Source organism: Caretta caretta, chromosome 2 (assembly GCF_965140235.1).
Source record: "Caretta caretta isolate rCarCar2 chromosome 2, rCarCar1.hap1, whole genome shotgun sequence".
NCBI lineage: Eukaryota > Metazoa > Chordata > Testudines > Cheloniidae > Caretta > Caretta caretta.
In genome coordinates, this window is record NC_134207.1 from 211103258 (window position 1) to 211116157 (window position 12900).

A 12900-nucleotide genomic window follows, 5' to 3' on the forward strand; every position below is an offset into this window, starting at 1 on the left:
GGGAGTATTCAATAAATATTTTTAAAGGGGTAGGGGAATACAAGTTGAAGGTTAGATAGTGCAAACTGCATACAGACTGGAGTCAGGGGCTCTGTACCAGGCTGGGGATACAAAGGATTGTCAGAACACAGCAGTGTTCCAGCCATGCCCATGCTCTCTCAAATCACCATCCCTTAGGCCTAGGAGAGAGTCATAACAACCAGCTTTTTTTTCTAGAATGGCTTTAAGGCTTTCATGCAGTGCAAAGTAGCCTTAATGGGGCTAGAATCTGGTCCTAATATTTTGCCAGAATTTTAGCCCGATCAGATTTAAGTTGAAGTTTAGTAAGAATGATTTCATTATTCTTATAAACAGTATATTTTGCAATATACATACTACAGATGAAATCCTGATCCTGCTGAAGTCAATGGCAAAACTTCCATTGATTTCAGTAGACTCAGGCTTTCGCCTTATGAATGTTAATATAGTAAAAAAGCTAGAAAAATAAAACCTAATAAATTTCAGATTATACTTGCATGATTTTTGCATTTCTTTTACAATAAAAAAACCCTAAAATATTTCAAATATTTGCAAAAATCATGCTTCGTAGTACCTCATTTTCTTCCATACTCTATTAATAAATAAATACATACATGAAATTCATTTGCATAATCTTAATATTTGGTTCCGTTCTAAACAGTGTCTGTAAAAAGGGCATCTCCTTACCCAAAAGATGTGCTCCCTGCGTGCATTCAGAGTTCTAGCTGCTTACTTTAGTGACAAAAATAATTAACAAGTGAGCTCTACTGCTGAAAGCCCTGCAGCACCCACAAGGAGGATAAAGAGGAACAGCCCTGTTAGTCTGTATTTGCAAAAAGAAAAGGAGCACTGGTGGCACCTTAGAGACTAACCAATTTATTTGAGCATGAGCTTTCGTGAGCTACAGCTCACTTCATCGGATGCATACCGTGGAAACTGCAGCAGACTTTATATATACACAGAGAATATGAAACAATACCTCCTCCCACCCCACTGTCCTGCTGGTAACAGCTTATCTAAAGTGATCATCAGGTTGGGCCATTTCCAGCACAAATCCAGGTTTTCTCACCCTCCACCCCCCCACACAAATTCACTCTCCTGCTGGTGATAGCCCATCCAAAGTGACAACTCTTTACACAATGTGCATGATAATCAAGTTGGGCTATTTCCTGCACAAATCCAGGTTCTCTCACATCCCCCCCACCCCCATACACACACAAACTCACTCTCCTGCTGGTAATAGCTCATCCAAACTGACCACTCTCCAAGTTTAAATCCAAGTTAAACCAGAACATCTGGGGGGGGGGTAGGAAAAAACAAGAGGAAATAGGCTACCTTGCATAATGACTTAGCCACTCCCAGTCTCTATTTAAGCCTAAATTAACAGTATCCAATTTGCAAATGAATTCCAATTCAGCAGTTTCTCGCTGGAGTCTGGATTTGAAGTTTTTTTGTTTTAAGATAGCGACCTTCATGTCTGTGATTGCGTGACCAGAGAGATTGAAGTGTTCTCCGACTGGTTTATGAATGTTATAATTCTTGACATCTGATTTGCGTCCATTTATTCTTTTACGTAGAGACTGTCCAGTTTGACCAATGTACATGGCAGAGGGGCATTGCTGGCACATGATGGCATATATCACATTGGTGGATGTGCAGGTGAACGAGCCTCTGATAGTGTGGCTGATGTTATTAGGCCCTGTGATGGTGTCCCCTGAATAGATATGTGGGCACAATTGGCAACGGGCTTTGTTGCAAGGATAAGACGATGGATTGTGTGGTGTGGTCAGGGTGAAAGCTGGAGGCATGCAGGTAGGAATAGCGGTCAGTAGGTTTCCGGTATAGGGTGCTATTCCTACCTGCATGCCTCCAGCTTTCACTCTGACCACACCACACGATCCATCGTCTACAGCCAAGCTCTGCGATACAACCGCATGGCCAGCAATGCCCCTCTGCCATGTACATTGGTCAAACTGGACAGTCTCTACGTAAAAGAATAAATGGACACAAATCAGATGTCAAGAATTATAACATTCATAAACCAGTCGGAGAACACTTCAATCTCTCTGGTCACGCAATCACAGACATGAAGGTCGCTATCTTAAAACAAAAAAACTTCAAATCCAGACTCCAGCAAGAAACTGCTGAATTGGAATTCATTTGCAAATTGGATACTATTAATTTAGGCTTAAATAGAGACTGGGAGTGGCTAAGTCATTATGCAAGGTAGCCTATTTCCTCTTGTTTTTTCCTACCCCCCCCCCAGATGTTCTGGTTTAACTTGGATTTAAACTTGGAGAGTGGTCAGTTTGGATGAGCTATTACCAGCAGGAGAGTGAGTTTGTGTGTGTATGGGGGTGGGGGGGATGTGAAAAACCTGAATTTGTGCAGGAAATAGCCCAACTTGATTATCATGCACATTGTGTAAAGAGTTGTCACTTTGGATGGGCTATCACCAGCAGGAGAGTGAATTTGTGTGGGGGGTGGAGGGTGAGAAAACCTGGATTTGTGCTGGAAATGGCCCAACCTGATGATCACTTTAGATAAGCTATTACCAGCAGGACAGTGGGGTGGGAGGAGGTATTGTTTCATATTCTCTGTGTATATATAAAGTCTGCTGCAGTTTCCACGGTATGCATCCGATGAAGTGAGCTGTAGCTCACGAAAGCTCATGCTCAAATAAATTGGTTAGTCTCTAAGGTGCCACAAGTACTCCTTTTCTTTTTAAGGAGGATAAAGGAAACCTAAATTCCAATCATTTGCACCTCTGCAAACACAATGAAGGCAGTGGGTTGCAACAGATGTCATGATGGCCATAATCTGAAGACAGAGGAGTTACACAAATGTAGCTAGGTTATAATTTGGGCATGCAGAATTTTTATTATTGGTAAAGACCCAAGAGAAAGAAAAACTTATTTTGACTTTCAGAATGCAAGTAGAGTTTGCAGAGGTGGTGTTAGAAAACCTCTTAACTTGTAAACTAATAACACTTGTGGTGAAATCCTGGCCCTATTGAAGTCAATGGTAAAACTTCCATTGACTTCAGTAAGGCCAGGATTTCCCACTTGATTTGGCTTCATGGAGAGAGAAACATGGAAACTCATAATGCCATTTGGTCAGAGTGGAACCATGCAATCAGAATCTATCAATTTGTATCAAACTGACAAAGGCTCTGATACACTAAGGTACTTAGACACTACTGAGATCCACACAGTCCCCAGTCAGCGGCCACTTAACCCTGTAGGTGCCTAAACTCACTCAGTGCTTAAGTTTTCAGGGTAAAAGTTCCCTGGGCACCTAAGTTTTTATTTTTGGGCATGTACACTGCTGCCTCACTCTAGGCATCTCAATGCCTATCTCCCATTAAGCCACAGCGCAATCCAGGAACCAGGGGAAGACAGGCAGGGGAGCGCCTAACTCACCAATAGGGCCTGATTTAATAAGTGTGTTCAGAGGCCACCTACTGGATTGGGTCCCATTAAAAAATCTTGTAGGGGCAGCAGTGATACCACGCCCCCGCCCAGCTTATCACTTTTACCTCAGTGGTTAGAGCGCTCAGCTGGGATGTGGGAGACCAGGTTCAATTCCCCTCTCTACCTGAGCTGGGGAAAGGATTTGAACAGGGTTCTCCCACATGACTCAGAAGAGTGCTCTAACCATTTAACCATGGAAGATTCTGACGGGGGGCTGCCTCAGTCTCTCTCATTGAACCTGTGCCACTATGGATAAAGAGTCACTGGAGCAGGGGAACTGGACCCAGGGTGTCCCATCTCCATGGGCAGCGGGTGGAGCCCCCCTCCGGGGAGGCTAGCCCCGGCTCCACCACTTCCACCTACATGCCCCCCACGGCCAAAGCCCTGAGACCATCTTCCCCCTCCCCCTACAGCCAGAGCCCCGAACACTTGGCTGGAGGAGTCCCAGGCCAGTTGCAGCTGCACCGCACCTCCCCTCCTCAGACCCCAAGCCATCCAGGAAAAAGCATTTCAGGTCCAGAAGAAGCTTCTGATATGCCCCATACAGGTTCTGGGGCAGCTGAGGAGGCAGTATGTGCTATTCAGCTTCCTGGGTTCATCAGTAATCTCCCTGGAGCCTAAGGAGATTACTGATTCACCCAGGAAGCTGAATAGCACATACCGCCTCCTCAGCCACGCTGGAACCTACATGGGGCATAATAAATCAAAAACTGCTCCCCAAAACCCTGCAACCACAGGTCTGATGGCCCCAGGGGAGTCTGCCTCCCCTGTCCTATTATACTTGCCGCCCATGCCCATCTCCCAGGTTGGTGCCCTAACCACAGGATTATAGAGTCATTCTCAGTCTCTCTTTTTCTCTGGCCCAATGGCTAGTTAAGTATTTATACACAGTGGAACAATTTCAACAAGAGAATTGAGGGAGCCCTGCATCAGACTATCCCATAATTCATTCTCCTGAGAGGTCGGTGACACCCCATGTTCAAATAATTTCTCTCCCCCCTCTCCCCTGGGCAGAGATGTGAGAATTGTACCTGGGTCTTCCAAATCTCTCTGAGTGTTCTAATCATTGGCCTAAAAGTCATAAGGTGGGTGGCGGCAGCACCATCACCACCTCCTCCTCTGCCAACGCCCATTTTGTGTGGAGCGAATGACTTAGGCCTCTAAACCACCTGACTCCAGGAGAAGAGCTGCTGCCTGTGGATTGCTAGGAAAGATAGGTACCCGCCTGGAGTTAGGCACCTAGTAGCGTGAGGGGGTGGGGCTTAAGATACACAACTCTCTCATCAGCATCTCCCATGGGCTAGTTTAAATATGGAGCCACATCAAGTGCGGTTTTTTGTGGATTGCATTCTTAGTCACTTCTCTCTCCCTATTCCTTGTATAGGGAGCCTAAGTGGCTAACTCAGGCTTTGTGGATCGCATTGTTGTTCCAGTGATTTTTTTTTGGTGTATAAAAGTTAGGTGTTGCTACACTCAGCATCACAACACCTAGGTCTTTGTAGATCTGGGCCACAGACCACAAATAAAGCTGCCCGAATACCATGTATATATAAGAATATAAATTAAAGAAATTCACTTCTTCTAATAAATCTTTTTATGAAATTTGCAAAAGCCAATTAATAGTGCCTAATCCAAGCTTCTATTTGGGTCACCTTATATTTCTTTAAAAAGAAAGACATGAAATTAAGAGTTTTAGTCTTATTCATCTGGATAGGCCATTCCTCTTGGGTATTCCATGTCTATTCTGGCTCACTTAAAACTCTGTCTGTGAACATAACATACCAAACAAATATTTTAGATTTTGGGATATCAAGATTTGGCACATTGCAGCTGAAAATATGTGCCTTGTGTGGGCACAAAAAGAGAGAATGTTGATACCCACAGCAATTTATTTTTAACCCTATTCCTCTAATTCTTTCAGATCCCACTAGACAACTTGATTGGATACAAATTTTATTTGAAAGCATCATTGAAAAAGGGGCCAGAATCCTCGAAAAATGGAATTTTGGTTTCCAGATTTAATTATAAATAATGAGTCAATACTGCAATCTTCAGATAAATAAAGATGATCCTACAATATACTATATTTAATATCAAAATATATATTTATTTAATGTGAAATGTAATGCTATATAAAATAAGTATTAAAACTGTACTAATTAATATGATATTACACTAATATTTACCATATTGTAAGACATTACATAGCACACATGCTTTACAAGTCTCTTACCCCAATTTCCCAACAGAACCTACCTGAAGTTCCAATTTATTACTCATGCCTAACTCATGTCAAAACTGTCAATATGAAGTATGTCTTAATACACAATTTTAAGTGGTATCTAAGAGTTAAGATTGTCAAACTATTTTAAACAGAATGGTTAATTGGTTGCTAGGAAGCAAAGTGGATTAGTATATTAGCCTTTTTTTTTCCCCTTTCTGAAGACCAATGTTCAAACCCTCAAAAGATCCTGATAGAAGCTTTTTCAACACTTTGGAACCTCATAAAGCCTCCAAAGAATTCAGCTAGGAGAAAACATACAGAAAACTGCTCTTGAGAAGACAAGTATAGAATAGCAAGAAGTGATGGTGGTAAGGTCCTGGGTGCATTTGTGAAGTTGTGTGGGAAATCTGTATAATGCCTACCTATATTCTGCCTGGCTCTAATAAATGAATTGTTCACTTTCACAACCACTAAATCTTTTCATACCTATTAAGAAAAAAATTAAGAAACACCAATATGAAAACTACAACATTACCATATTATTGTAATCTGAAGGATCGTATGTTTTCTCCTTAAAAACTTTACAGCTTTCTATAAATTCTTCATTCATCCTGTAGATTTGTTCACTCAAAGTTTTCCCCTTGACTCCACCAAACTCCAGCTTTTCCAGCTTTTGAAATTCCAACATGATAACAAAGATATCCTAAATCAGTGAAAAACATAATTAACTATGTACCTTAACACAAAATAGTGGAAACCATCATATTGGAGACATTTTTGCCTAGTTTTATGCATTTTGACCAAACCAACAAACAAAAAACTGAGTTAAAATCTGCACCACCTTGAGTAACCAGGATGTAAAAAAGGAAGGTCCAGATTCTCAAGTGACTCCATGTAGACACAGGGTTCATCCACGCAGAGAGTCACGCACAGGATTAGAACTCAAGTGGAAACAAATTAAAATTATCCAATCCAAATATATAACTGTAAAATTTGTTTTAATTTCATCAGCATCCAAGCAGAAAGAATTAGTGGAACTTAAACATTTTCATGCAGAACGTATTGATTTCTTGTCATTATGCGCAACAAAATATTAACATGAAAGTTAAACTTAAATTTTATTCAGAGAAGTAAGGCTGAACCTAGTGTCACCTTCTTGCTAGTCTGTGCCAAATTAAATTAAATTTCTATATTCTCTGATTTCAAATGAAGGAAATAAGTATCTTGTGTCCCAGAAGGATTAAGGGAACTGTTTGATAATGTATTTAGAAATGCACGCTGTGACGGGCTCGGTCACAGAGACCCCCTTGGGACTGTCACCGATGTGCTGAAAGTACCTCTGAGCCCCTTTTCTGTGATGGCTTGGGACTCCAGACATAGAAATAATGCATGCAAACAAATATGATGAACACACTTGGTAGATCATAAGCTTTGTAATGACACCTTACAAGAGACCTTTTGCATGAAGCATATTCCAGTTACATCATATTCACACTTATAAACATATTTCTATAAAACATATGGAATGCAACATCACACCCTCATCCTGAACTTACTGCCAGAGTCCTGGACGCTCTCCATGGTGGAGGCAGTACATGTAAAATACCTGTTTGTCTCTCGTTACACACCCTCCCAGTACCTTTAAACCATATGATGTCATTCATGGGTGTCCTAGCAAGGTTTGCGGTTCCTGGTCCCCGGGTGCCTGAAAACATGTTGGAGTGTAGTATTGCTAGCAGAATGCAGGTAGCCATATCTGTTAAAGTGTAGGTGTCTTGGCATTTAACCACCAATGCCATGAGGTGATGTGCCTCAGTTTCCCCTTCAACACAATAGTGTAGGCCTGTTATGCTTTTGCTGCTATGCCAAGCTTCCAGGTATAAGATGAAAAGCAACACATTTGTGGGACTGTTTTGTCACCATCCCAAGCATGTATAAAAGTTTTTTCCAAAAATCAGGTATGTTACACATTTTTAAAAGGGTTTACCATTAGCATCAACTTCTTTGTCTTGACCCATAGATGAAGTAGAAAAAGACACAAGATTAACAGCCAATTTATGACGGACAGACTTTGTTCACATAGCCTGGCTTGCCCGGTATCTACTGTATTTTCCAATCCCTTTGTGTACCATGGTAGGTGCTCAGACACACATTCTCTTGCCTCTTTGGAGAAAGCTCTTAATTCAGGCATGTGTTTGAGGTTTTGGCAAGGAAAGGGTGCACTACAACCATGCCTGCACTTGGCCCCTCCCTCTGGAATCTCTGTGTTGATTTTACCCACTTGTGAAGTTTTTCTTCCTCCTGCCTTGAAGAGACAGTTATTTCTTACAAGCATAGCAGGAACATCTTTTAATGGAGTGCTTTGGATTGGTAAGATCCCCTTGGCCATCCTACTCTCTGTTCCCAAAAGGTCAGCTGGGACGACTCTCCCCTCCAGGACATCTGACCCCTAGTTTTCCCTTAAAACCTGATCCACAGGTGAGGGGTCTGGCATTTCAGATGCAAATCCTTCACCCTCCTCCTGGGGAATAGCCTCCCTACAAAAGGTGGGCAGACCCTCCTGTTCCCCCTCACGTTCCGTCTGGACTTTCCTCTCTGGGCTCCCCTCTGAGCAAGACATACCTGTGTCCCCCAAAAGGGAATGTGACCCTGATCCAGTCGTGGGCTCACAGCTATGACAGACCCTTCACTGGCCAACAAAATCCCCCCTACGTCCCCCTTCACTCAGGTTGGGGCTTGCTTCCAGCTACAGAGTCCGTGGGGTCTGTTCCCACTGCAGCAGTTACCAGGATCCCAACTTCCACCTGTAGGACACCTGTCTTTGTGCACCTCTTTCCTTCTTAGCAATTTGCAACCTGTGCTGTTCTAGCTTCTTCTGGGCTTCACTCTCACCTATTTTGATTACTTTTCTGTCCCTATTTCCTTACGGGCTCAGAGGTAGTTTCAGCACATCAGGTGACAGTCCCAAGGGGGTCTCTGTGACCAAACCTGTCACACACACTTCCAACTCCCTTCAGGAAGAGAAGAAAACTTGTTTGTCTGGGTATACCGAAAGGAGGACAGGAGACACTTGATATGGATTTAATCAGGCCACAATTTTATCATTAGAGGTGTCTGGGACTACCCAGCAGATAAAAGTGTACAGTGCAGCACGCAACTCCATGTTCATTCAAATAACCACCCGGGACTTCCACCAGCCCCCTTCATTTTCCATCCAGGTCCCCCAGACAACATTGTTTTCAACTACTGGAAATGGCCCACCTTGATTATCACTACACAAAGGTTCCCTCCCCCCACCCCGTGCTTTCCTGCTGGTAATAGCTCACCTTACCTGATCACTCTCATTACAGTGTGTATGGTAACACCCATTGTTTTATGTTCTCTGTGTATATAAATCTCCCCACTGTATTTTCCACTGAATGCATCCCATGAAGTGAGCTGTAGCTCACGAAAGATTATGCTCAAATAAATTTGTTAGTCTCTACGGTGCCACAAGTCCTCCTTTTCTTTTTGCGGATACAGACTAACGTGGCTGCTACTCTGAAACCTGTCATGGCTTGGACGTTACCATTCACCCCCCCCCCGCCCTCGTAGGATGGTTAAGGTGGGCTATACGAAAGAGGGCTTGGCTCCCTGCCATACCAATCACAGGAGCCCTAAACTCCCTCCAACATGTTCTGTTCCTTTAACCAGCACCTCCTTTTTAAGGTCCTTTACGAGGCCATTTATCTGGTCACTGGAGTATCCGCAGTGGACATCCGCCCCACACGTCCCGCTGTAGGGGAGGCAGAAAAAATCCACTTCACCTAGGCCAATCTGGTGGTCAGAGAAAAATTCCTTCCGAGCCCCCCTAAAAGAAGTGACTAGCGCAATGCCTACAGCAGGTCCTGACCAAACCTGATATTCGCCACCTCAAGGGGAGGGAGGAAGGATGGGTGCTGACTTGCCTGCTGCCTGGAGAAAGGGCTTTAATGCCTGGGCTTGCACCTTTTCAACCTTTTGCCCTACCTTCCCATGGGATGAGTCAGTGTGCCAAGCTGACCCCCACCCACCTTTTTGCTGCCGTTTTTGAACTCCTCCCCCCTCCCCCACCCCACTCAAAGCACTGCTCCCTTCCTCCAGCAAGCCCGGACACTGTCCCCCCTGCTTCAGATGTGGTGCAGGCATTCTCAGATAATCTATGCTGCTTGAAAAATGGATAAATATAATTGCAAATTGTAAATAATACCTCAATTTTCACTACACGGTTGAGAAATAGGTCAAATCTGGCAAAGACCATATTAGATTGGAAATCCCATGGTTTAAATTCCTTGCCATTGGTGAAGTAACTTGCCAACTTCTCTCTGTGGCTAAAGAAGAAATTCTTAAAGCTCCTTAAGGTATGTACAGCTATTTGCACATGTTCTAATGTTTCTTCAATTTCTCCTTTCAAAAGATCTTGTGGGGAGAGGTATGATCTAGCCTACAATTTAAAAAAAGATAGGGGAAGAACAAAAAAGTCACTGCTTATCAAAGCTAGCCATAACTTCAGTCAAAAAGACACTTACCCTCTATACAAGTGCTAACAGTATTTAAATTAATTATAATATTTATATATTAATATATTAATAATTAAAAATTGTTAGGCCTAAAAATTCTAGCTTGTCAGTTTTCCCAAGTTACATTTAAGATGACTGAAACAAAAACAGGTTTTAAAAATCAATATTTGCTGCAGCATATCATCTCCTCAAATGTCAAATTTGTCATGTAACCCATGGAATTAAGCCAGCCCTGGTGTGCTATCTTTGTACACAGTCACAGTGCAGTGGTTTGTTCATAGTGGGGGGAAAAACACAAACAAAAACAGATCGGCAACACTTGGGGAAAATTTTACTTAGTGTTAGAGACGGGTTTATCTGTTTATTGCTAAATTCCTATTTTAGCTCTCTAATCTTTATTACACATACTGTTAGAACTGCCAGCCTGAGACTGGTATGACTTTTTTATTTTGTAAGTTACTGGACTTTATATGAAAAAATAAAAAAAAAAAAAAGAGGAGGCTCATTCATGGACTCTTTAGCTATTCAAAATGAAAACCAGAAATAGCTGTGTCATAGGAACTATTTTATTATAGGTGGATCTGGCAGCACCACCAATAATCATGTTGCCCAACACTTCCCATTATTAGACCCTGCTACTTCTAACTGTACAAAACTTTACTTGTTCAAGATGAAGCTTTCCATATCAGGCTCAGACTGAATGTTTATTCATTTCTTCAAGTTCTGCAAAAAAAGGTTCTGCCATTTCTAAGTGTGAAATAAAGACATTGTTTTATTCATGTTAAAAAATTCTTACAAGTGTTTCATTGAGATGCTCTTGCACTTCTGTTCTTTAGAGCAGGGACCTGAAATTTGGCAACGGAAGTCACCAAGTTGTCTTTTGTTTTCTCCCTGAGAATGCAGCCAAATCTGACCGAATTATAAACCTTGGAAAATTGCCATTTGCACATGCTCAGTAGAGCCTTTGGAGAAGGAGGAAGGTATCCTGACTCAAATGCAGAGGGTTGAGAAGCAGAGCAGCAGAGGCAGGAAAAGGGATAAGAGAAGGGAGAACAGGAATAGGTCAGGGGACAGGAGCAGAGAGAGAGAGGGACAGGCTGGGTGCGGAGCGAGCAGCAGGGTCTAACCACTAGAGAACACTCCCCTCAAGACTAAATTGAACCCAGAACTCCTCCAACCCAAAGTTCCAACTGTGCACAAAATAGTTAATGATCATGTAATTAAAGGGTGTCATAGCACAAACACACAAAGGTTGCACGAGCAACCTTAATTCTGATATTTCCTAACTTTTGAATGCTTGACTTTGCAACCGTAACATTCTAACATAGCTTTTGTAATAATTTTGCATATAGACTCCGGATAGAGTTACAGAGGTTTCAAGATAGTAGATTTCTAACTATAAATATTTTTAAATACGAAGTTAAGCAAATCATGTAATTATCTATAGTTGAATTTTTCTTTAACAGCAAAAATTGCAAGGCAAAAAACTTTCTTTGTGAAATAGAAAGCAATTTCCAAAGAATGTAAGAAATAATTTAACAAAATTGTAGCCTAACGCAAAGGTTGCTTATCTATTTTGCTCATTACAATAGTGACCTGGACTAAGCCTTTACCAATGAGATTTCTATTACATTTAAAAAGTTATTCTCAAAATGCCCCATTGAAATTAATCAGAGTTTTGTCTGAGTATTAAATATGAGATGAGGCTCTTTTTACAAATTTACTGGCTTTTTCAACAAAACATAGCTAAGTTTAACTATCTTATAGACAGCATTCCTGTATATGACTGTTTATTCTCATTGTCTATTTTCATATTAAGTACTTTACTCTAGTGAACCATTCAGTACAACCAATCTAATCAAGGCTTCACTAGGCAGATAGCAAATATATTTAGTCTCTTGAGGTTATTACATAACTGTGTATGGTTACATTCAAAGCCCCTGAAAAAGTATTTAATTATTAGCATTACTCTATTAAAACTGGAACGGTACAATTAATTAATAACACAGTAAATATATTATTACTGACTCCTTTAATGGCTAAAGTATTGCATGAAATAACTAGATAAAAACATTTTAAATACAGAGACAGAAGCCCATTTTGACTTTCAGTTGACTTGAGTAATATAGGATCAGTGCATGGTAAAAATATCTACCTTTTATGGAAGCAAATATACTGTTAAAATAAATAAAATAACAATAATAAATAATAATAATTTGTACTTCAATAGCTCCTTCCATCAGATTACTTCAAAGTGCTTCACAAGCATTAATGAATTAAGTCTCACAACATCCCTGTGAGGTATGCAAGTATTAGGATCTCTATTTTACAGATAATAAAACTGAAGCACAGAGTGGTCAATAAAGCAGCTCAACATCACAAACTGAGTCAGTGACAGAGTTTGGAAATAACCCTGATATTTGGACACCCAGTCCTGAATTATTAAAAAAAAATAGATGGGACTGCTGTAAAACAGTACCAGGAGACAGTAGTCTCACAGTTAGACAGGAGACTGGGTCCTACTGTCAAAAAGCAATCCAATACCTACACTGATCCACAGACCTACCACTGACCCATAAGTTTCAGTACCACTTTGGGCACTCAGTTTCCACAACAGTAAAATGGGGATTATAACGACAACTGGGGT

The 12900-nt window shown here is 41.4% G+C and overlaps 1 protein-coding gene across 1 annotated transcript in view; it reads right to left on the bottom strand.

Moving 5' to 3' along the window:
• The window catches only part of DNAH11 (dynein axonemal heavy chain 11), a 285994-nt gene that overhangs the window by 245573 nt on the left and 27521 nt on the right, over positions 1-12900 (bottom strand). The window contains exons 7-8 of the mRNA XM_048838362.2: positions 9944-10177; positions 6251-6418 (exon numbers count right to left, since the gene is read on the bottom strand). Coding sequence (XP_048694319.2) covers positions 6251-6418; positions 9944-10177 — 402 coding nt within the window. The remainder of the gene's footprint in view (positions 1-6250; positions 6419-9943; positions 10178-12900) is intronic.